The sequence below is a fragment of the Ambystoma mexicanum genome, chromosome 2p (assembly GCF_040938575.1).
Source record: "Ambystoma mexicanum isolate Mex_15411 chromosome 2p, UKY_AmexF1_1, whole genome shotgun sequence".
NCBI lineage: Eukaryota > Metazoa > Chordata > Amphibia > Caudata > Ambystomatidae > Ambystoma > Ambystoma mexicanum.
The window spans coordinates 971,607,526-971,634,257 of NC_090923.1; the positions used below are offsets into that span (position 1 = coordinate 971,607,526).

General features: G+C 41.7%; 1 protein-coding gene across 1 annotated transcript in view; it reads left to right on the plus strand.

Annotated features, from left to right (window-relative positions):
• LOC138567822 (prokineticin receptor 2-like) overlaps positions 1-26,184 on the plus strand; it is a 235,193-nt gene extending 209,009 nt beyond the window's left edge. Inside the window, exon 5 of the mRNA XM_069646319.1 lies at positions 25,233-26,184. Within this exon, the coding sequence (XP_069502420.1) occupies positions 25,233-25,917 (685 nt within the window). The 3' untranslated portion in view covers positions 25,918-26,184. The remainder of the gene's footprint in view (positions 1-25,232) is intronic.
• Positions 26,185-26,732: the final 548 nt, after the last annotated feature.

Sequence of the window (26,732 nt, forward strand, 5' to 3'; positions counted from 1 at the left end):
CCTTAGAACACTACATTGCGTAATGAAGTATGTAGTTTATTACACATCTCCCGATAATCCCTGATACTTTTTTGCCAACATTACATTCACAAACGCTTGTATGAAAAGTAAATGCACATATCAGTGCATATCATCAATGATATTTGTGATGTCATCTTTGATGTCCTGGGTGTTAGTCTTAGCAGTGCACGGTGGTGGCACACGTTATGGTTGCTTAGCTTACCATAACTGGCGAATTTCAGGGGTTTTTCGATTTTACTTGTAACCATAACGTCCTTTTAACAATGTTTTTTTACTGAATTTCATAGGTTTTTAGTAGTGCAACTTAACCATAACGTCCCTTTAACAAAGTTTTTTCATTGAATATATATTATTTATATATATATATATATATATATATATATGTATATATATATATATATATATATATATACATATATATATATACTATGGACGATTCACTACGCATTTTAGCAGAGCTGGACCAGAAAAAGAAAGGCTTTTAGTGTATCACAGTTGAAAAGCAATTGAATTACAGGAGTGAATCAAAAAAGGGCGAGGCTGGACCAGCCCCAAGAAGCCAAGACCGCTTTGAGCTGGAATGATCAGACAGGAGCTACAAACGTGTAAAAGAACAAACTCCTGTTCAGAAGACGTGTACGAAAATAAGGAAGACGTCAGAGGTTCATTAAATAATAGCATTTTAAATATACCAGAGCTCAAAATCATGGTCTTCAGTCATGTGAATGGGTGAAAATGGACAATCATGATGATCCACACCTACTCAAGGAGACAGAGCATGCCTCTACTCCCTCATATTCTCCAGAGCAAGGAACATTCCCAAGGCCAAGTACAAAGCCTAAATTGATGTGCAGACCACAGAGGTGATGATAGATGATATGCTAATTGGTGGGAAGCTATGGTGAAGACCAACCCACCAGCACCTGGAGACCAGCCTGCATGCTGCTGGCATAGATGGAAAAGTAGTGACGAATGTAAGGGAGCCAACCAATTATAGAGGGCCATGTAGTATAGAGCCCTATAGCTTGTGTAATCAATGGGATGTTGTGTATTCTATGACGTTCATAGTGACCTGTTTATGGGGTGGGCTTAGTTGCCCCACCTGACATTAAAGACCCTATCACTCTCTTAGACTAGTATGGAACGTATACTTAGACCCAATCACTTTTTCCAATAGGTTTTTGTAGTTTGCCACGCAGGTTGACGTTGGCAATGATGAAATTCTAGTATGATAATGCTGTTATTTCATATTATGCTTCTTGAGATCATGCTGTGAGACCTACGTTATAGTCTGTTGTACTCCCTGTTTTCCATAATTGACATTAAAACAGTTGCACTTTGCCAACTTCGTGAGTTAGCCTGATTATTGATATTTGAGTATCTTCTGCTTCCCCAATTTATCTCAAAGTATTGCTACCTCGTCTTAAAGGGCTGGGTCGGTAATCCCAGTTCATGTGGTAGCAGAGAGACGATGGTTAAAGAACCGTCGACATAGTAAGCTTTGGGTTCCCGGTAATATTGGACGTCCTCCGCTATTTAGCTGAAAGGACGTGAAGCTCCCTGCAGATAGAGGAAACTAGCTTAAAGAAAAACTTGCAAGTGTAGGTGGGACGGGTCCCTTGGTTTCTATGGAATGCCCTCCCAATTACTACAGGAAGCTGAGCGGACGGAAGGTTGAAGAGGCTGGTTCAGGAGGCAACGATCCCGAGAGTCGGAAGTCGAAAACGCCAATGGTGAGTAGAACTGAGTAAGGTGGCAAATTGTGAATGGGCAGTGAGTGGAGAGAGTGAAAAGGGGAAATAAGTGACAGAGGGTTCTTGTGGTCAACAACTTGAGATGATGAACGTCAACTTAATAGGTAAACAGCTTGAGATGATGAGTGTCGAGTTATTAAGTAATTGACTTGAGACGAGGATCGTCAAGCAATTGAAAAACTGTCAGACGAGGAGCATCACAGTTCGATTAAGCCCAGTATCCTGCGTCACAGCACGTTTTCAGAAGCAGTCGTATCCAGAGTCCCAATCATGGATGACATAGACTACAGACACATTTAAAGACTGTCTAAAGGGAACAACTCAAACTCTGTAGGAGTATTTTTAGGGGCAACGATAGTCACAAAGAGCATGAATAAAGGAATACGTAGGCCGGCCAAGTCTGTCAGTTTGTCTGTGTGTTTTATGTGTTGTATAATCTATATGTGGTGAAGACATAGCAAATAATATAGGAGACGTGAAAAAGAAAGCATGACGATTTCAAAATTAATTGTTTATGTCTTTAGTTGAACTGATAATGTTTAATGAATAAGTAGACTGAAATAAGAATGTGATATGAAAGGCTTGGAGCTGTAAAGGTTGGTGCATGCTCATATTGTGTTATTTTAGTGAAACATATTTTTAAAGTGTAAAACGTAACAGTGAGTATTGACAGTAAAGTGTGACAAGTCAAAATGGAAGATATTACTCTGCTTATACACCTATGCAAGCAGTTGCCAAAATACGCACCCAAGCTTAAACCGTACAGTGTGGAATGGGTTAAGGGCACGGCAGATAAGATGTTCATGCCAGGCCACAACGGGGATCACTATCAAAAGCAGTTTTGCAACACATGATGACATATTTGCACGCAGCATACACGGGAAAAAAGTTAGAAAAGAGGTTAGAGCTCTGGAAGATGACCAGGAGGAAAGGGAAGAGCCGCGTCCTGAAGACTGGATGCTTAACCAGTGCAAAGAGGGGGGTGAGGAGCCTTCTGCTCCCCCGCCATGCCTGAAATAAATGGCGATAGTACGAAGGATGACAGACTACTCATTAGAGAACTTAAGGCAGCTGGGGAGCAGGTGTAAGTGGATCTAGGTTACCTGGACTAAGCCCTGCCCACCTGGTGCCTTCCTGCTTGCCGCTCCTTTTCACCACTTAGCAAGCCCCGCCCACCTGGTGCCTTCCTGCTTGCTGCTCTTTTCCCTACTTAAGGAGCCCTCCAGCCTCTTTTCCTTTGCAGCTGGGGGTAGGTGTAAGTGGATCTAGGTCACCTGGCCTAAGCCATGCCCACCTGGTGCCTTCCTGCCTGCCGCTCTTTTTCACCACTAAGCAAGCTCTGCCCACCTGGTGTCTTCCTGGTTGCCCCTCCTTTTCACCACTTAGCAAGCCCCGCCCACCTGGTGCCTTCCTGCTTGCCACTCTTTTCCCTACTTAAGGAGCCCTGCAGCCTCTTTTCCTGTGCAGCTGGGGAGCAGGTGTAAGTGGATCTAGGTCACCTGGCCTAAGCCCCACCCACCTGGTGCCTTCCTGCTTGCCGCTCCTTTTCACCACTTAGCAAACCCCGCCCACCTGGTGCCTTCGTGCTTGCCACTCCTTTTCACCACTTAGCAAGCCCCGCCCACCTGGTGCCTTCCTGCGTGCCGCTCTTTTCCCTACTTAAGGAGCCCTCCAGCCTCTTTTCCTTTTCAGCTGGGGAGCAGGTGTAAGTGGATCTAGGTCACCTGGCCTAAGCCCAGCCCACCTGGTGCCTTCCTGCTTGCCGCTCCTTTTCACCACTTAGCAAGCCCCGCCCACCTTGTGCCTTCCTGCTTGCTGCTCTTTTCCCTACTTAAGGAGCCCTCCAGCCTCTTTTCCTTTGCAGCTGGGGAGCAGCTGTAAGTGGATCTAGGTCACCCGGCCTAAGCTCCGCCCACCTTTTTAGCCCTGCCTCTTCCTTCCTGCTCTTAACTCTTAGATAAAGGGCGTCTCTCGCCCGGGTGTCCAAAATGAAGGGCAGTCAAAGAAAAGGGCTATTGCTGTTTGGACCAGGAGGATCCAGGGTCCGACCCCCTGCTGAGACAGCAGGTAAGCATGCACCAACATGTGTTTACACCCTCTGTCCCAACAGGCCAGCCCCCACCCTCTCTGGTCCCCCAGTGTTGTTCCCTTGTGCACCCCACCTTCCTGCACACAGGAGTCTGTCCTGATACATTCTGGTTTCACCATCACCGTCTTGTGGCCATTGCTGGATTTTACTTTTACGGACTTCATTGATTCACGGTGCGTCACCCTTTCTCAACTCTCATGCTGGACTTCCTTTGCATCTTGTACTCATGGTGGCCCTGAATCATGCTGTTCCATCTTCATCTTGTATCCTGACTTGCAACATTATGTGTTACTACTGACTTCTGCAATTGTATTCGCTCTCCTCTCTTGCTTCTCCACTCTTTTTGACTGCTTACTCTCTGTTCTCTCCTCCCCTCCCCTCTCCCTTTTCCTATCTCCTCCCCTCCTCCCCTTACTTTCTTCTATGCACTTACTCTATCAGAATTGTCCCTGGACCTACTATGATAGCAACCTCGCCTGTCGCTCCCCTATTCCCTTACTGTTGCCCCCCCTCCCTCAAGCACTATCTGAAACGTTGTCAGGCCTAGTACGTTAGTCACTTGTCTTGTTCCTCCCCCCCTTTCTGCACCCCTCTCCCTCACCTTTTGTTTTCCTCCAGCTCTACCAGAAATGTCATCAGGCCTAGTACGGTAGTTGCCTGTCTGTTTCCATTTCCTTCCCACTCTCCCCCTCCCTTCCTTATCTATGCCTTAGCAATTGCACTATCTGAAATGTCGTCAGGCCGAGTACGATAGTTAATTTCACATCCTTACTGTTCATGACCTGTAAGAATGTCGTATTTTCCCTTGTTCCCTTCCTTGCCTTGAAGCGCTTTGAAACACATTGTGTATAGGCGCTATATAAATAACTATCATATCATATCATATAGCAATAGGGTACAGTAATCCGACATATGAGTCGCCTGTGCTTAGCGCTTAGTCCAGAGAAGACTCTGGAAAGAAATGTGATCTCTAAAGTCTTACGAGACAAAGAGAGAAGTGATGGACCAAGTACATCCTTAGATATAGGACGGGAATTGAGAGAAAGATCAGGCTGATGAGGTAGCGCTGATACAGAACGAATGGATGGGTGGTCAGATTTTGCTCAAATTTGATGGAAAGAGCATTTAGGAGGTAAGACAAAGGGAAGATTGAGACAAACAAGATGAAAAAGGCAGCTAACGAGAGGAATGATTGAAAGGAGATAAGGCTAGGAGAAAGAATAGACAGACGGGAACAGCTGTATCAAGATGAGCAGCTGAAAAAGGAAAAGGCAGAGGAGCAAAGAAAGTATGATAATAGAGAGAAAGCAATAGAAGAACTAGACAAGCTAGAAAGGAAAAGAGAGGAAGAGCCGAATTTGAGAGATAAAAGAATGAAAAGACGAAGAGACAAATACGTAGGGCAAACAAGAGAAGAGAGGTGAAAAGACCGGAAGAAGAAAGGTTAAGAGCAGAAGCAAGGAAGCGAAGAGAGCTTGATGAAGAAATAGAACGCAAGAGAAGGCAAAGAGCATGCGACATTTATAGCGTAGAAAAACAATTAATGGAGCTTAATCCAGTAGTAACATGGGAGGACATAGAAGAATTCTTCCCGACACATGAGCCAATGCCAATTCCATCTAGAGAAAATCCAGAGGATGAGTTTGATACTAGAAGCATTGGGGACGCAATTGATCATGATATGAAGACTAAGAAAGAACCAAAAGGAAAAGGCAAAAAGGATTGACTCGAAAGCACGCAGTTGCATGACAAGGAAGCAGGATTATACAATTTCGAGCATAAGGTGTTGTCTCTGGACAGGCTAACTCTGAATAGAGATGAAAAAGAGGGAAGTCATACAAGTTGGGGACAGGATATGTCAGACGCGGACAGAGAAATCTTCTGTGGGGAGGAGGGAGATAACTCATGTGGTCCTGAAGGATGTTCTCCGAAGGACAGTGAAGTGAGATGGTCAGATCTAGATGTACCCAAATCTCAGGCATCAGAACATCTGGCTTGGCTAGATCGACCAAAAGGGCGATCCCATAGTGAGAGGGGGGGACTCCCCACCTTATGTGAGCAGGATGAAGGCAGTGCAGAACCATTGTTCCTGCTATGGACAGACAATGAGTTTGGGATCTCGCAGTTTCCTTTGTTAGAGAAAGGAGGAGCCAGACTGCAATATATACCATGGCCACAGTTAGAGAAAATGACACGGGGAAACACGTTAGCTATAGGAGACATTGAAGGTCTTCTAGCTGCTATTCTTGGGGAGAGAACAGACAACATTTGGTTGAGAGCAGGATACTTGAGTGTCACTGCGCAGAATACTTCTCATGATGGAGCACTGTTTAAAAACTGTAGAGCGGCAGTCTGGAAAGCGCTGTCAGTGCAATATCCTGACACGTCAGATATGGGAGCTATAATGGCACAGAAGATGTAGGAAGAGGAGGAGGATCCTCTTGTTTACATTCAAAATGTTCAAGAGCAGTGGGCTTTGGAAACGCGGAAGCTGTGGGGGAAATCTATGCCTGTATTCTACCATATATTATGTCGGGCTGCCAGATCCAGAATAGCTCAGGAAACGGGCAAAACCATGGTCAGAAATACAGCTGACCGTTGCGCATTATTGCAGATTACTGAAAGAAAAATGTGTTCGGAAAGGTGAAGAAGCAAAATTAGTACAAAGGAAATTGTCAAAATACGCCATAGAGAGGGGCGATGTTGACTAACGGAGAAGGGTCAGGGTTTCAGCAAACAGCATGCATGCCACAGGTGAATAACCAAAGGCAGTTTGATCAAGGTAATAATGTCCTTTGTAGATCTAATTAGACCCCAGTCAGGCGTAGGTATAGACCACGTGACCGAATACAAGGAATTTATGGAAATGTACAGAGTCAAGGGAGCGGCCCTGGGAAAACCACAATTCCGGAAACATAAATTCAACAAACAAGTTGCTCAAAAAAAAAGAGAACTATGTAGAATCTGTAGGAGAATAAGAAAAGCTAATCAAGGAAATCAAAATCAACAAATTAAGTTGCAAAAGAACACATATAAAAATTGGTTAAAATCACACAGAATAATAATGGAGCAAAATGATGCTGAAGCAATGCTTAAGACCCTAGCATTAAGGAACTCGAGAGGATTTTGGTCCTTAATTAATGAATTTGAAAACCCGTCGGGGTCTTTGATGAAGAACATGATTAATGAAACCCAGTGGGTCGAACATTATGGTCAACTTTTTGAGAAGAAACTACCAGTTAATAGCCCCAAAATCCCAATATTACAATCATGGGACTTAACTTTTGAATTTGAACATATTAAGAAATGCATTGAAAATTGCAGTTCATCGAGGGCAGCAGGGCCTGATGGCCTGTCAAACTATATGATGAAAAATAACATCGAAGAATGGTCAGAGTTCTGTCACATCTTGTTCCAAAACATAACGCAGAAAGCAAGAATACCCACCACGTGGAAGGAAGGGATCATAGTCCCAATATTTTAAAAAGGGTGCCGAATGGAGCCAACAAATTACAGGCCGATCGCCTTACTCGAGGTGGTGGGAAAAAAATTTGCAAGCCTGCTTTTAAAGCAACTATCCGATTGGATAAAATCAGAAAAGGCCATGGACAAAAGACAAACAGGCTTTGTAAAAGGTGTTGGATGCAGCTTGAATTTGTTTTTGCTTAACATCCTAAAGATAGATGCCATTAGTACAGGTTGAAAAATATATTTGACCTTCGTCGACCTAGCCCCCGGCTTTGATGGCATGGATCGCGAAACACTATGCGCAAAACTACTAAAAGGGGCTGTCCAATAAGCTTAATCTCGGCTATAAAAGAACTGCACTCGCAGACAAAGGTGAGGATCCGCCTGGATAACGATGGTCACCTTTCTGAGGCCATTCCAACGGCGCACGGCGTAAAACAAGGGTGCCCCTTGGGCGCAACGCTGTTCAACTTTTATATCTCCGAAGTTGGAGTCGTGATGCATGCAGTGAGATCTGTACCACCAAAATTGATTGGTAGGCATCTAAGCTGGATACTATATGCGGACGATATAGTCTTATTGGACTTGACCCAAATAGGGCTGCAACGCAAACTAAATGCCCTCAAAACCTATATTGATGAAATAGGACTAGAAATTAACACAGCAAAAATAGAGATTCTGGTCCAAGAGAACCTGATAGGCAGGTCAACCAAAAAGAAGAAATTTCGATGGACCTTGGCAGGTCAACAACTAAGGCAAGTTGATTCCTGTAAATACCTGGGAACATATATCAACGCGAGCATAAGAGATGAACCAATGGTAACCAAAACATTATGCAAATGTAAACAACTGACTGCACAGGCAACTTTAATACAAAAAAGTTACGGAAAATGTTTGTATAAGCTCGTTATAAACTTCTATAAAAGTAAAGTAATTCCAGCGCTTACTTTTGGGGCAGAATGCATGTTCGGTTCTTCAAGTCAAATCTGGTCTCGTTGTGAAAGAATGTTTTGGAAACAAATTCTTCAAATTTCACAAAGTTGTCTGCATGTGTTTTATATGAAGCAACCATGTCAACTCTGAATGCTAGAATAACATGGAACATGCTAACACTGTTTGGCAAAATGCTGGGAAAGTCAATACCTCAATTCGACATATTAACTGAACATGGTCCCAAGGGTAATCAATTGCCACTTCAAAATATGGAGACAAAAATTCAGAGAAATGCTGCGCCACATAGGAAGCAACGAAGAGACGTTAGTAGCCAACCCGAATCTGGTTAAAAGGAAAGTGCTCGAAATGGACTGGATTGAGACTTCCGAGAAGAGAAGATCTCACAAATGTATGGGAGATTCTCCACCTGAAGCAAAAAGATTTAATGAGATGCCACAATATATGGAAGTGTTCCCATGCAAGTTCTTGAGGAGAAGATACCTGAAATTCAGGCTAGACCTCTGAGACAAGAGAAATTCAAAATTATAGAAGGGGTTTGTTAGCAAGTGACTCCAAATGCCAGTTCTGCGGCAAAGAAGAAGAAACCTTGAAACATCTGGTTTTGCTATGCCCTGATCTTACAACACAAAGAACCATATATTTGGCTCAAGAACTGAGAATGGGGACGACATAAACTGCTGACAAATGGTGATCAAGAATGCACTGTAGCACAAACAAGAAACTGTTGATCGCACTTACGTTATTCCTGAAACATCTTGAGATCAGACTGTCTGAAGTTCAGTAACGAATAACTGTTATGAAATAAGTAACTTAACTGTGACATTAGCCATGTCGCCAAAAGCTAGTGTGGTATCAAGAGTTCCAAGTATCTAAATAGTGTGTTAAATGTAGCACTTTTTATAATGTACAATGCTGCAGCTATAGGCGATAGTTTGCTTTTTTGACAAGTATGTTTGTTTTTTTCTTCTTTTTCAAAAGTTTGTAATAAATTAAATGAAAAAAAAATAATAATAATGGATTCATACGAAGGGGTAGGGGAGGCTTCCGAGGAAGAGGCTTCCAGAATAATATGGGACATTTCCAGAATAATCAAGATGGGTTTCAAGACACGCAGAATGATAGTCAAGCCATGACAGGCCCATTGCATGCATGTGTGGGAGACAAGGCTTTGTGCAGAATGGGCAGTTCTCAAGAGAGGGGACCACTCACCCGCCTGCATATAGTCAACAAAGTAGAGGGGGGTTTGCCCAAAATCAGACAGTGCAGCAAGCACAAGCACCGAGAATGCAACAAGATTTGCGAACACAGCAGACAACAATGAATCTGCCACAAGGGCAGTCAAAGCATTCACCCATGCAAATACAGCAGGGCACAAGCACAGGACAGATAATGACTCCTACGATAGGGGGTGTTACTGTTGAGGGAGGGAATCCCTTTACAGGCAAGGGAATAAGCATGTACCCACAATAGGACAGCTCACTAGGTGACTTGATGTGTTCAATGCTATCAGTGACTCCCAATCCTCAAGAGGTACCAAGGGTTGACATCACTATAGGAGGCAAATATTTTTCTTTTTTGGTAGACACGGCGTAACACGCTCATGTACACGAGAGGGGAAATGTACATTTTCTGGGAATCCCATGAATGCTAAAGGTTTCACAGGAGCTAAAAGTAGAATTCATTTCACTGAAAGATTGCCAGTCTCTATAGGAGAATGTGATATGTCTGTGCCATTATTGTATTCAAGGCAGACACCAGTTAATATACTGGGTCGAGATTTAATTACGAAGTTAAACATGATGATTTTGTTTACTGATGAAGGCATAGTGTGTTCAATACCAGGAATGCATTATTTAAACGTGAGTGAGTTTATCATGGCGTTTGCAGGATAAATGGCTAAATGAGAAGTACCGTTAGAGCCAGAGGGCTTTCACTATGGGGTATGCATTTTTTTAACATGGCTACCTGATTTAGTGGTTAAGACTGTGAGAATACCTGATGAGTTTTTATTTAGGCCAAGGATACCTATGGTTGAAGAGGGGGGACAAGTCTTTCCCTTAGAGTTACAAGCAGCTATAGTGCGAGGAGAATTAGCTATGCTTGATGGAGTTGACCATGAAGGCAGACGATGGAGCACAGTGATTGCCACTGGAGAGGGTTACAGATTGACTGACGTCACTGATGAGGACATGTTTAGGGACCACCCGTCAGATGACGAAGTAGTATTTGAAATGAGTATCACTTGTTGGGTAAGGGTAATAAAACGTGAGGTTCCTCAGCAAATGATGTTAGCACGGAAGTAGCCTGAATTTTTTGATGAAGACATGGCGAAAGGGCCACTTTCATTATGGACAACAGGCCCTTATGACATAGGCCTATTGAAAGGGATTGGAGAAGTTAAGATTAAACTGAAACCAGGAGCAATTTTGCCTCGAGCACGACAGTATCCCATGTCTCGAGAGGCAGATGAGTTTATTTTTAAAACAATATCCGCCATGATGGAGCAAGGCATTTTAGTGATGTCAGAGCCACCATGCAATACCGCAGTTTATCTGATTAAGAAATCTAAGGGGGGTTGTGGCATTTAATTCAGGACATGCGCCCAATTAATCAGATTGTAGAGGCCGAGTTTATTTTATATCTTGTGTAAAAAGTCAAAATTTCTTTTTGGCTAAATCAGAATAAAAAAAAAGAGGGGCCACTTTCCTTGCGAACCTCAATGGCAAATCTTTGGCAGCCGCCGCGTTTGCCATTGAGAAAGTTGCCAGCATAGTGATGGTGTGTTCCATGACATTATTTGTTGAACATGCTTTGTTTGCCATTCTGGGAAAACCTAAGAGTACTTTGACGTCTCAAAGGGCTTCTGCCTATGAGGTGGTCATATTGAATCCAGCAATTAAAATAGTCAGATGTAGAATAGTGAACCCTGCCATGTTTGTAGCAGAATCACTGGCATAAGACGAGCATGTACATGATTGCTCATATTATGAGGAATTCTATGATGAGATCCCAGAGGTGAAAGAAAATGCTTTAGCAGCTGGGGAAATCCTTTTTATTGACGATTCTCCTAGAATCGATCAAAATGATGGACAAAGATATACAGGTGCCTCTGTTGTAAAGTACAGGGCCAATGGAGAGTTTGAAGTATTGATAAGTGCACGACTACCATCTCACTTTTCAGCACAGGCTGCAGAACTAGTGGCGCTTATTGTCGTGCTTGAGAAAAACGCAGACCAGGAAGTAACAGTGTACAGTGACTCTGCCTATGTGACGTCGACAGTACACGCAGGGCTAGCACGTTGGAAAAGGAGACGCTACCTCTGAGCGGACAGCACTCCAGTGCAACATGTCACCTTATTGGAAAGACTTATTAGAGCACTGTAACTCCCAGTAGCCATTAAGTGCGCGGCTCACACCAAGAGAGCAGACTTTATCTCACGCGGAAATCAAGCCGCAGACGAGGAAGCAAAACAAATTGCATGTTCAGAAGTTATAATAAATTTTGATACGCCTAATGTGAATGAAAGAATGGTGGGGATGATGCGTGTGGATGACAGTTTCAGTTTGTCTAAAACTCAGTTGATCGAAATTCAAGGGGAAGCACCACAGGATGAGAAAGATCGGTGGACGTGGGGGTGGGGGAGGGTGTTCTTTAACTCCTTCCAAAGCATTGTGGCGACAGGAAAGCACTGGTAAACCAGTGATGCCTGTAGCCTTATTAAGGGTGGTGTTAGAATAGCTGCACAACCCTGTGCATGTCACTAGAGAAAGTCTTGCAGCAACTATTGCAGAGGACTGGTTTGTACCGAACCTGCTAGAACACCTTGCATTTTATGTAGTAAACTGCATAGTATGTCAAAAGTTTACTGCTGAGCACACGCTGCATACAGTTAGAGGAGTCATCCCGTGACCTAATGGTCCTTTTCAGCATTAACACATCGACTATGGCGATATGCTGCAGATCTGTATGTCCCTTTTCAAGGTGGATTGAGGCTGGTCTGTGTACACATCCAGATTCCACCTGTGCAGCAACATTTTTAGTACAAGAAGTGTTTCCTAGATGGGGAATATGTGAAGTATTAAGATCAGATAATGGCCCTCATTTTGTCAGTCTTTGAGCAAATAAGTTTGTTGCTTAGTATAAAGCACAAGTTTTCATCGGCTTATCAACCGCAAGCGAATGGAATCTGTGAGAGACTCAACAGCCTGCTTAAAGAAAGGATAGCCAAATTGAAGCTTACATTGAAGAAAGGATGGTTAATTGCCTGTCCCTCGCATTGTATGCTTTGAGAAATCAACCTGGCTCTGACCATCATCTTACGCCCCATAAAATAGTGACAGGGAGGCAAATGAGGACATCCCTCACTCCTCCATCAAGAACTAGAAGTGATGTCCAGACGACAGCAGAATTGTTAGGAAAGGAGTTACATGCATACTTAACGTGTATGACTACAAGTATCTCTGTCATTTCAGATCAGCTCAAGTGGAAGGGGTGTGGGGCTCAGAACGTAGATGGAGAGACCATACAAGCAAACCTGAAAAATTACGTCTTTCCAAACTTTCCCCAGGAGATAAGATCCTTATAAGAAACTTTCCCAGGAAGTGGCACGAGCCCCAATTTAATGGTCCGTTTGTCGTGGAAGACGTAACGCCATCAGCCATCAAGGTCCAAGGAAGACGCGCGTGGATATTTCTCAGAGACGTAAAGATATACAACGGAGAGTCACCTTCATCCCCACGCCAGTCGGAAGCAAACAACGGAGAAGAACTTCAGCAAAGGCAGACTAGATTCATGACAAGGAGGAAGGACGCAGAGACTGTCCAATAGACAGATAAAGAGTACATTGGAATGTGGTTCTGTCGAGACACTCTTTGAAATTGCTAAACAAGGAGTGGAAGAAGAGTTATTTGTTCTTGAGCCACAGGAGCTTGCTAACATTAGACTGTGAGACATTTAAGTCTTGATCGAGAAGGAAAGATGCCAGATCTAGAGTTCCTTTTCGATGACTAGAAGAGGGAACAGTTCCCCGATTCCTTTCTCACTGAGTTTCTCTTTGGAGGCACCCATGGTAGTGCCTGATGGCCACGTTTATCGGATCGTTATTACTGTTTTTCTCTTCATTCTTCGTGCATACCCTACGCTTGTGGGGAGAGCTACTAGTGTTCATCTGTTCTCGCAGGATCCTAAAAATGGTCCAATCATAAGGAGATTGCTCACAGCTATTATAGAGCAAGTTCTCCAGCTTCCTGAGTACAGTTTGGAAAACACAAATGCCCCTATCTGATGACGGTGCTAATAGACTAGTTGGAATGGTCTTTTGTTTTCTGATTGAAGAACGTCCTCATCTTGTTGGAAGGCAAACTGATGTTTGTACTTTCCTGAGAGATCTGAGAAATCTGGTGGCGCTTAATCAATTGCTACGTGACATCAAGGAGCAAGTACGTTTGTTTTCTGAGAGAATATAAAGAACAACCCTGAATGATTCTTTCGAGGGAAGGTATCCAGAACTTACTTTCCTTGGTCTTTTACTACTTGCTGGAGACTCACCCTCATTTTGTCTGGGGAAAGGACGACTCATTTGTGTGCATCAGGAATCCTGTTAATCATCCTGCAATCAGACAGCTGCTCAAAGAGCTTGTGGAGCAGATCCAGATGTTGCCAGATTATTTCATGATGTTCCCCGAATAAAGTTTGTTTTTTTCCTTCCTTCAAAAAGATTGAGAATGGGCAACAACAATGAGCAAGGGTCTGTTGCTGCATCAGGTGGGCCTATTTGCATGTCATTTATACCTGCATCTTGTTCAGTGTGATCCTTCCCTCGCTTAAATTATGTACTGCCTACTATGTGAACCCTAGTAGAGTAAGTATTCCTGTGTATCTTCCTATGCAGAAGGAGGGTACAGAGGTGGTAACTACAAGACAGCCGAGACCTTATGTAGTTGTCCCTACTCCAGAGGCTATCAAATATTAGGGCTCCTGGTTACAGCCCTACTCTACCCAGGTGGGTTAATGATTAAAACAAACCAATGAACAGGGTCAATGAACCCAGTGCACACTCCCTTAATGATTATCACACAATGGTCAATATTACCAGAACGTACCCATGAACCAAATTTATCTTCCTTTTTTCAATGGTTTAATAAATGACAAAAATTGTGTTTGAGTTAAAACATATTTACAGGAAATTCATCAATTCAAAAAACAGTATCTCCACATGATACATTGGTGTTCAACCAAGATGATTAACTTGTATCACAGGGTTCCATGTGTTAATATCCCTGCAAAAATAGCGCCATACAAAAATATCGCCATATTCTTGGAGCGATATTAAGGCATAGAACCTGCGGGGTACACCCCTGCATTATTTGAAAAGGAAAGGGGGACACCCCCACAAGCCCCACTCCCAAAAACCCCCAAAATGATCCCCCAAAAAATATTGCCTATGGCCGTTCCAGACAACCATATATACAGCGATATTTTTGGTGGGGATAATATGTAGTGATGCCGATCAAAGTACATAACATATACATACCCTTCAATCAGTGGGGATAACATTGAGACAAATGAAAAAAATTCAACAAGGTGTGGTTAATTACAGTTTTCACAGTGTGTGTGTTGGACACTGGTAAAAGGAGTCAATACGACTGTGTTTCGGCCATTTCTAGCTAAACTGTCTAGCTGCAAATTGGTAGGCCTTCATCAGTACGACAAGAGAATTTGTGGTGGGAGGATCCTGTTCGCTCTGTCAAGAGATGGATGGAGACATGTGTGTTAGAAGTGTGTGCTGGGTTCAGGGAGATGATTCTTAAAATGATTCCAACAAAGCAATTAATGCATTACTTAATTTGTAAAAACAATGATCTCACTACTACTAGGGGTAGATCAAAACAAGGTTGTACCATGTTGGTAAGAAGCCATGGCGTAGCCCTATGGCATCTAGACTGGATAGCAGTCCACAAAATGGTGGCTGGCGATTATTAATTAATATTAACATTAATTTGGCATTTATATAGCGCTACGAACCCTCAGGTATCTGAGCGCTGCTTATTATTACCCACGGTGTGTGATGCTCATTTATCGACCTCGGAAGGATGAAAGGCTGAGTTTGGCCCTGCCGGGATTCGAACCTGCATCAGGAGGCTCTGCACAGATGTCAAAGCGAGCACTCCTACTCGCTGTGCCACTTGACCGGCTTGATTATCAATTGTTCTTGCACCCCACGTGAATCTGTTAGTGACAAACAGATGGGTATTGTAAATCTAGGGGTGAGAATATGCCCCCCTTCTGACTGGAGTGTGTATTACCCTTAAACATTTATATCTTAACCTATTATGAACTTGGCTGGAGGCAGATCCTAAGTGTCGTCGCCTCCGCGAGGAAGGGCACTGTCAGGTGGCTGTCGGCAGACATATTTGTAGAAAAAGATATGGGCCCATCAGTAAGATGCGCCAACAGTTAAATATATACCCTTACTTTTACTATCAAGATTATAGAGACCGCTATTTTTGACCGCTCTACAGCTAAAGCCAATGCTTGTGTTGTTACCCAATCTGAATACATTACATTACGGCATTTGTATTGCGCACTGAGGACCCTTGGGCATAAAGGCGCAGACAATTGGAGAGACAATTACAAATAACAGTTGTCACATGATAAATGTGAGAAGAGGCACCAGTAGGGAGCAAGGCGGAAGAGTGGGAATTAATCAAACAGATAGGTCTTTAGCCCATCAGTATCGTCTTGATGCACCAACAGTTAAATATATACCCTTAATTTTGCTGTCGAGATAATAGAGATCGCTTTTGTTCACCCCTCTATAGCTGCAGTCAATGCTGGTGTTGCTACCCAATCTGACTACATCAGTGGACATTTCATGTAACCCACACTTGCCGTGTGCGGACAAGTCAAAATGCATACCTTAAATTGAATGAATCATAATTAGATCATGAGCGTGTCAGGCGAAACTGAAGGGCCTCCGGCTGCCCGCTTCAGAACGCTGTGTGCTTGTTTCCCTGGCCACCAATGCTTTTTGTATCGGCAGCCATCTTGCTGACGTGGCAGTGCCTGCCCTGAACAAAATTCTGAACCTCCTCCATGGAATTAACAGCACTCAATAAGGGGCTGGACTATTTTTTAAATGAACTTGCTGCCACCCAATCCTCTATCTCAATACTGGACTCCAGATCTCTCGCAAATACAGGATGATTTTTGTGTTTTAAAAAATGAATTAAGTTAGTGAATGCATGATTGAAGGAGGTGGAAGAGTGCCTATCATCCACTGAAGACAGACTATAGGGATTTGAGCACATGCAACATAAATGATTCCAAATAGAGGCTGAATTATCAAACTTAGAGGATAGGAATAAAAGAGACAACATTAGAATGTATGCGATTCCAGAAAACTCTGAACAAAATGACCCTATTAAATTCTTATGTGAATACATTCCTAAAGTGTTCAATATTTCTTTCACCCCACCTCTTGGATTTCAAAGAGTGTACAGAATTAAACTGCGGTTCACTAGCAACAGTACCTCTTCCAGACCTTTCATTGACTGTCTTCTACGCCATCAACAGGCACGATTAATTCTTCAGACAGCAAGAAAGCAAACCCCTCTAATGTTTCAAAGTAATAAGATTTATTTTTCTTCAGATTTTTCAGAAAGTACTCAAGACAAAAGAAAAAATGTTTTGCAGTTCAGACCAGCACTGAAAAACCTGGATATTAAAAATGGCCTACTGGAACCGGAATTAATGATCATCAGCCCTCCCCCATGGCATTGCTAGAATAGTCAGATCCCGATGAATTGGACACCCTTATGTCATTTGAATCTCCTAATATTGGTTCTCCTTCTTCAGCGACAGGCTCCATCTTGCAACAACCTCTTGAAGCATCCAGCTCTGTCAACTGCAATAAGTTTAAAACTGGCAAATGTTATCAATCCAGGAATAGGTTGGATCTCAAACCTTCATCAAATTCTTATGATGCCCTTTTTTTATTTTATTTTTATTTTGTTTACATAGTGTGCCGGAGCCCGCAGGCATCAAGGTGCAAAGAAGCAGTAGAGTCAATTTAATTACCGAGGGTCGGGTCAGGAAGTCATTCGAAGAACACTGCTTCATTCGTTTCCTAAATGTCGTTGGGTTTCTCTCTGCGCACAGATCCTTCGGAAGGCTGTTCCATAATCGTGCTGCCAGCACTTAAAACAACCTTCCAAAACCCTTCACCCGTTTGCTCTTCGAGATGGCCAAACGAATAGAGCCACTGAATCTTTTTACTCTCTTAGGGCAGGAGATACTAATAGAATCCTTCAGATATGTCGGTGCATTGCCATAAAGGCATTTGTACACCACAGTGCAAACTTTAAAACGAATCCTGGCCGCCATCCAAATCCAATGTATGTTTTCGCAGTGCGTTGAAATTTGTTCTCTCCTATTGATGTTTTTCGTGATGTGCACTGCATCATTTTGCAAGATTTGAAGTTTTGGAAGGGAGCCCTTACCTGCATCAGCCAATAATGCACTACAACAGTCTATTCGTGGCTATAGTAGTGCAGTTTGCCTCTGAGACGAAAGGTTTCACTAGCCTAAGTAACCCCAGGTGATATTGTTCCTTGCTTGTGATATTATGTATTTGTGCATCTGCATTTAGGAAAGCTTCAAGCACGACTACCAATGTCCTAACCTTCGTGACAGTACGAACTTGATTTAGAAATAAAAAGCTATTTGTCAAGTTTTGAGCGTGCCTGAGCAGAGCCAAAAATTAATAGCTCCGTTTTGGCAGCATTCGGGCACATGCCATTATTGGTCATCCAGCTTTGAATGGTACCATAGATCATCAAGATTTTATGAGAGTCTTTTTCATGGTCACCACTAATATGTATAATCAGCTGAGTGTTTTCAGCATAATTAGAAAATCTAACTCCTAACATAGCTAGGAGATCGCATAGTGGACGACAATATACGTTAAAAAGGGCTGGTGAGAGACATGCGCCCTTTTGAAAACCATACTCTAGCCTCTCTGGTTTAGAGCGGACTTCACCCCAGACAATTTTTGATATTCTGTTTTGCAGGAAAGATTCAGTCCAGAGAGCTGCCTCATCAGAGCAGCCAGCAAGGTTCTTCAAGCGGTCTGAGTCTTCCATGGTCAACAAGGTTGAAGGCTGCAGAGAGATCTAATAATATCAGCAGCCCGACCTTGCTGTTGTCCATAATTTTGAGCATTTCACTCTGTAGGTCCAGAAGGGTACTTTCTGTGCCATGATGCAACCTGCACCCAGACTGTCTGGGGTGGAAGACTTGTGATTTCTCTAGGTGCTCTTGTAGCTGAAGGGTGGCGACTTTATCGACCACTTTCATTAAGAACAACACATTAGTAATGGGTCAATAATTAGTACGGACCTTGTGGTCCAGCCCTGTTTTTTTTTAGTAAAGGAGTCACCGCCATGTTTTTTAGAGTCAGGGATGCAACTATCCCAAAATGTCACATTAGTGAAATGAACTAAAAAAGGGAGAACAATTCCAGGATTATTTTAGAAGTAACAATCTCACCCTAACAGGTCGGGGGCTTCATTTTGCTTAATGCCTTGGCCAAAGTTTCTTCAGAAATCATTTGAAAAGTGAAGATGTGGTTGCAGTCATATTTATTTCTTTGATTTATTTATTGGTCACTTGTTAGGTGCTTATACAATTAGCGAAACTGTTTCAAAGCGCCCACAGGGCAAACAGGGTGGGGGCATGGGAAGGAAAACAATGAATTACAAAAAGGATGAATAATTGAATTAATAGTACAAACAAATAATGAGAGTAAGGGAAGGGGAGACAAACCTACTATGCCTTGTGAGTGTTCAGAACTTGCAAGTGCAGAGGGGGGTGGGGTGAGGGATATGTGCTTTGATGCTCATGGACAAGAGCTCAGGGTAAGTGCTAAGATGAGAAGAACGTAAGTGCAACCACCCATGGGTAGGGTGAGCCCAAGTAAGTGCAGTAGAAAGACAGTGGCTGGGATGAGAGATGTGGGGGGTCAAGGCTCTGAGGACATATGAGGGCCCTGCACATCAGTCACACTGCTGTGTGATTAGCAGGGCAGAGGGGAGTAGAAAGAAGAGGTAAAGAGAAATGTCTTGAGGCTTTTCCGGAACTTAAGGAGGTCATGCTCAAGACGCAGAGGGAGAGGGAGCCTGTTCCACAGTAGGGAGCCAGCCGAGGAAAGTGATCGCTCACCAGCTCTGTTTGGCAAAGCACTTAACACACAGGGAGTTGGTGCCAGAGGAACAGAGGAGTCTAGAAGGTGAGTATTTTGTCAGGAAGCGTTGAAGATAGAGTGGTCCCTGGCCCCAGATAGCCTTGTGAATGATACAGATGGATTTGAATTGAATCCGTGCTGAAACCGGTAGCCAGTGAAGGCTCATTACTACTCTCCAAGGAAGATTCAAACTATGGGTTGGTAAGACTTTCCTTAATTTGGACATGTGCAGCAGTAATCCTATATGCAAATGACTTTTGAATTGGTCTTTGAACTCGAGTGGGTACCTTCCCAAAGAACAGGTCATTTATCTGTGTTCGTTCTTGCAGAGGGGCACCTATGGACTATTTGTTGACTATATCAATTGTAGGCTGTGATGTGTGTGTAGAGTGTTGGGTAGGCCCTTGATAAATATAGAGATACATCTAGATCCCCTATAAAACAAATGGATCCTGATACTGCAGCCTCAAAGAAATAACTAGTTTTTTTATTTTACTGATATTATTACTACCTTTACTTTTAAGTTAGTTTAAATATTTGCTAATATGGTAATTAGGTCTTTTTGTATCTTTTGCCCAAGTCACTCGGTCAGGCACCCGTGGGCTCACAGTAACCGATCTAGTTCTTGCCTATGGCTGCTTCAATTAAATATTTATTTCCTTACATTATCGTGTTACATTCTTACAGCTTACTTACACTATTCTTATTAATTGATATTTACTTCTTGTCTTATTCTATCACTTTTGCCCTTCTTCTTATATGCTCCCTTTGTCATGTTTTTTCCTTGCCTTAAGATATTACTTCTACGTTATACAAACTTTCTTTAATTTTACTCCATGGCATTATATAGTAGCTTAAAATGTACTTGCTTTTGGCGAAATGATATATATACAGTTCATATTGTTTACTTATTTATCACATGATTATACTTTTGCAAGAATGAGTATTAAAATTGGCTCTTGGAATGCAAAGAGTTAAATCATCCTATAAAGAGACAAGGAATTCTGAATCATTTGGGGGAAAGCAAAGTTGATATCGCTTGTATTCAAGAAACTCACCTAGACTCACTTGATGAAAACAATAAATTAAGTACAGTTAGATCCAGTCATACACTTTGTTTTTTTTTTTTCTCCTACGTTACGGAAAAAAGGCTTGGTTAGCATACTTATTAACAGAAGAACCAATGTTCAAGAAATTAAAGAAGAACATGACCCTGCAGGTCATTGGTCAATTATTGAAGCCATTGTTAACAAATGACTGGCCAATATTATCAATATTTATGGACCCAATGCCCCTGATCCTCAATTTTGGATGAACCTGAAATTGAAAATGATTAAATAAGACTATGAATGCTTGATTATTTGTGGTGATTGCAATCAAATCTCTGATTTGGTTCTTGACCGAAAATCAGATACCAAATGTGTTCATTCTAAATCACACAATGGCCCTCATTACAACTCAGGTGTTAAGGGTTTAACGGCGCCGTCGGCGCCGTTAACCCTTAACGCCTGATTACAAGTGTCCCTTTGCGGGTTGGTGTTTAACGCCTGCTTTTAGCAGGCGTTAAAAATCCAACCCGCAAAGGGACTTTGGAGCTAATTACGGCACCGTAATTTACGGTGCCGTAATTAGCGCCTTCCCCATTCCCATTATGCCCTATGGAGGCAAAAATGGGAATGGGGAAGGGCAAATGTTGAATGGGGAATTACCGCCCCACTCACCTTGGAATGGGGCGGTAATTCCGCCATCCACCATGGCGGAATTGTAACCTTAGCGGCCTGGACCATGGTGATAATAGCACCATGGTCCTCCGCCAAGGTTGTAATGAGGGCCAATGTATTAACTTTAAAAATGAACTCAACCTTATTGATACATGGAGTTTTTGTCATCCTGCCATAAAAGAATATACTTTCTACTCTCCACCAGATAGCTCCATATCTAGACTAGATCACATCTTCATTAATACACCACTTGCTCCCACTATAAAAATCTCAGAAATTGGCGCAATTAGTATATCTGATCACGGCCCAGTCTTTACTGTCCTGGAATGGGCTAGTCAACCTAGCTTCTCCTCCGGATGAAGATTTAATTTGTTCTTATTCAGTGATCCCACTTTTCGTCAACAAATCAAATTCTTTTGTGTTGAATTTTTGAATAATAACAAACCACAATACTCCTCTGTACATCAATATTGGGTTGCATTCAAAGCAACTCTGTGTGGCTTTATTATACAATATGTTGCTTCTAAACAAAAGGAAAATGATGAACAAATTACTTGGATCAATTAAATTGCTGGAATTATCATACTTTAAGATACTACGTTCAAATCCCTGTCAGCTAAACGCATTGAATTTAATAAATTGAGTTCCAATAAAGCTTGTTCCTCTCTATTGAGAACTAAAGCCAAATATTATGGAGGATCTAACAAAGCTGGAAAATTGTAAGCTTGTTACCTTAAAAAGAGGAATGAAAAAAGTATTACTTTTATCATTAGTCACTAGTGCTAATCAAATTAACAGCTCATTTTATGATTTTTACTCAGATCTTTACAAATCTGACCATATCATTGATAATGATATTATTAACTTTTTACATAATAATAAGACAGTCCAATTTTGGAATCTCCCATTTCTTTACACAAAATTCAAAAAGCTATTCTTCATCTTAAAATTGTGAAGGCTCCTGGCCCAGACAGGTATCCTATCAATATTTATCGCACTTGTTTTCAGAGATGCTCCCTCCCAAACTTCTTGAATTATTTGATTATCTATTTTCTCAGGGTCATAGTTCAGGAACTTTTGTTTTTCCTAAACCAGATAAAGATCCTTCTTATGTCAAAAATGTTCACCCCATTTCCCTTATTAATTCTGAATCTAAGATTTTCACCAGAATAATTGGCAAAAGATTGGACGAGGTAATCCCTAAATTAATCAATGTAGATCAATCACGCTTCATTAAAGGCAGATTTGATTCTTTAAACTCCAGCGACCTTTTTAATGTCCCTGCTTATGAACAAAGGTCCTCAGATCCTCTTATTCTTCATACACTTGATGCCGAGAAAGCTTTCGATCGTATTTCATGGCCTTTTATGTTTGACTCTTTGAAATGACATGGTTTTAGTCCTACTTTTGCTAAATGTGTTAAACGTCTCCATTCTTCACACTCTACTTGACGTTTTATTAATAATTCTTTCTCTCAATCATGCCCTATTACACGCAGTACTAGACAAGAATGTCCACTTTCCCCATTACTATTTATTGTAGCACTAGAACCCTTGTTACAAGGCATTAACTTTAATGATAATAGTAAAGGCATTATCAGAAAAGATATTTCGCACAAATGTTCTGCCTAGGCTGATAATATTCTTCTGTATATATCTGAACCCTCATCATCTATTCCTGTATTTATGAACATCATTGATAAATTCTCTGAAGTCTCAAGATATAAATTAAATTGGGATAAATCCAAAATGTTGCCATTTACCAATACCTGTTCTGTCTCTGACTTCCTTTATACAGTATGAAATGGTGCACATCTTCCAAAAAATATTTATGCATCCGTATAGCAAAAGATATTTCTTCCACTTTAGCCCTGAATGAAAATATAATTATTTATAAATTAATTCTTTAGCTAATCAATGGTCTCCACTATTTCTTTCTTTGTGAGGACGTCTAAATCAAAAAGACACTTGGTCCTGTTATATCATATTATCGTTCAATGATCCCAGTTATTCTATCCACAACATTCTTTAAAAAAGAAAATGACAAGTCATTATCTAAATTTCTTTGGAATAATGAGACTCCTAAAATAGCTCTTAAACTTAAAACAAATAGACAATGGGGGTGTTAAATTCTCAGATTTTCCCAAGTACCAAATAGATTTTTTTATTACAACAAATGTTTCAACATCATCATAATGAATCACAACTGATGAATGCACCTACTTGGATTCAATTAGAATCTAAGCTTATGGCACCATTATCATGTCCTCACTTCCTTCAGACATCATCTTGGCCAGGTATTAAGAAAAAGCCTCTTTAACATTATATTACAAATGTTTGGAACTATTTATTGAACTGTTTCTTTGTTGTGCAGGATATCACCAATGCCTTTTTATGATTTAACACATTTTTCCCTTTTAAACCCCAACATTCTTTGCTGCAAAGATGGTATACTGCCAGAATTTTTCGGGATAAACACATATTTCATAACTATACAGCTATCCCTTTTCCCCAACTTTGTATATGCTTTAATCGTAATAATACTGATCACAAAAGATATATTTCACTGGTAAATTTAATTACCAAGGCTTTAACTTCTTACCTTCAAAAGGAACCGTCCAAATATATAGAATTATTGATGTACTCTCCATCCACCAAAGCATCTAAACATTACTCCCTTCTCAATCAACCCCCAAAAAATGACCCTCTTAATTCTAAAATTTGTAGACAATTGGAATTATACTGGAACCTACAACCTTCACCAGACATTTGGGTACAAATTTGGAATCAATCTTACTACGTCATTGGCAGCTTATTTTATCTTGCATAGAGCCTATCTCACACCAGTCAGAATACCAACAATTTCTAATACTATTCCTAATTTATGCTGGTTGTGTCAATCCCCATCTGCACATTTTAGTCGTTCTGTATTCAAATCTAAATTTGTTTACTCCTATTGGGAAAGGATTTGGAAATGTTTGCAGCACATGTTTTTATTTCAGGAACCATTGACTTTGGGTAATCTCATGGTTGGTGTTTTGGTTAATCATTTTATGATGTCCATACAATCTCCAGATCTGTTCTGTTTTTTTAATCTATGTTGCTTTTTCACCTTATTGCCTCAAATTGGAAAACTACACAGAAACAGTTTTATAATCTATGGTGGAACTCCATCTGCTCTTTTCACGGAATTGAGAAAATGTATGCATTATCCTGCAGAATTGTACCTGCATTTAACAATAAATTGAATGTTTTCACTGTCTATTTAACATAGAATTATGCGTGACGTTAGGTTATAATATATTCCCTTCTTCTTCCCTATTGTTTTTGTCACTCTTTCTAGTTTGTCTCCCCCTGTGAGTCCTATTTCTCATCCTTAACATTATCAATGTAAATAATTCTATATTGTTAATATAATTTGTTCTAAATTATAAATGGAATAAATACTTACTCTCTAGTATTTTATTACATTAAAAAAAAATCTTCTACGCTATTAAATATTTGTTATCGATATGTATATCCATCAATCTGTTGATCTGTTCATGCATGAAATTCTCAATAAAAAGAATGTTACATAAAAAAAAATACATCCAATCTGGTGGTGGAACATTTCATTTCAAGGGGAAGAGCAGGTGGCGGCCCTACTAAGCACAGTTTTAGAGCTTTTCATTCAATATTTCCACTGTTCCAACCTGGTGTAATCTGCAGTAGGTCCCTAGTGAGCCTTGGCTCCAATTTTGGAGAAAATAAAGTTGCCTTTCATTATCTCGCCCAGACATTTGCCTTTCATGGGTGACCCCACAAGACTTAAAGGCAGGTCATGGTTGTATGCAGTGCTATCAACAAGTCACCAGTCAATCTGCCATGCTTCAATTGTCCAGAATAATTCTCATTCAAAAGTCTCAAACTGTCCAAATGTTGATAATATGCCCCTCATCCTGTGTCACTGATTCTCAGTCTCACCTGTTTCTTTGCTTTTTCAGGTACCTAGTGATTGTTCACCCCCTGAAGCCACGGATGGATGGCCAGACAGCCTGTGGAGTCCTGGCCCTGATTTGGCTCATTGCCTTTCTCATTGCTATCCCCTCAGCCTACTTCACCACTGAGACCATTTTCGACAACTTGCAGGAGAGCAGTAGCAAGGTATTCTGTGGCCAAATCTGGCCAGCTGATCGAATTGTCTTCTACCAGTCTTACTTCCTATTCCTGATGGCAGCAGAGTTTCTAGTACCAGTTCTGGCCATGACCCTCTGCTACATACATATCTGCCGGGAACTATGGTTCAAAGATCTACCCGGTGTACAAACAGAGCAGATCCGAGGCCGGCTGAGGGCACGCCGCAGGACAGTGATGGTTCTGATTGGTGTTCTGTTGGCCTACATCCTCTGCTGGACACCATTCTATGGTTACGCCCTCATCAGGGACTTCTTCCCCACAGTCCTGCTCAGGGAGCGTTACTCCATCACTGCCTATTATATGGTGGAGTGTATTGCCATTAGCAACAGCATGATCAACACCTTCTTCTTTGTTGCCGTAAAGAACAATACAAGGTGGTACATGAAGAAGGTCCTGATCCAGCGATGGAAGAGGAGCTACAGTCCTGACAAGAACATCACAGAACAGGAGCACCAGTCCTCCTTTCCTGCTAGTGTCCAAATGAGCCTGTGATGACCAAACAGAGATAATGGCCGTCCTGCCACAACAGGACAGCAAACCTCAAGAGCGCTGCTCATGTGTCTTTCTGTGCCACCCAATGATTACTAGCACAGACTTTATTTATTGCTTTCTAGCATCCTCGACTGTAACCCTCTCATTCATAACACACATCACCAAGAAGACTCAAACAGCATGGAACAAACTTTCACTCCTCCGCAAAGTCAAGCCTTTCCTCCCCCTGCATGTTTAAGAATAGTTGCCCAAACACTGGTTATCTCCTAAATTGGATGGTGGCAATGCCCTATTCACAGGGGTCCAAGATGCCACTTTAGTCCCTCTGAAAGTGGTACAGCATGCTGTCACCCACAACATCATAGGAGTAAGAAAATTCAACCACATCACCCCCATCCTCGAGGAGCTGCATTGGCTACCCATTCAACCACACATAATGTTCCAGAGAGCATACATCACTTGTAAAGCATTCACAACCAAAACACCACTCTACCAGTTTTGGATGGCCACTAATTCACTTGCCCTCCATTGCTCCTGATTGTGGCATCAAAAATTAGTTTGGGCAGACTAGATCCCGCCTATGCTAACTTCTCAATTGCCTCAAATATTATCCCTGTTATGAAGAAGCTGAAGACCTTGGGAGTCATCTTGGACGACAAACTTTCCATGCGTCCTCACGTAGCCTTCACTGCTCCTCCTGCAGCTTGATCATTAAACAAATTAATTATATTTGTCCTTTTCTTTCAATTAACAACCGTTCCCTGCTTGCAACCACACTTGTCAACTCCATTCTTGACTATTGTAGTAGTCTCCTA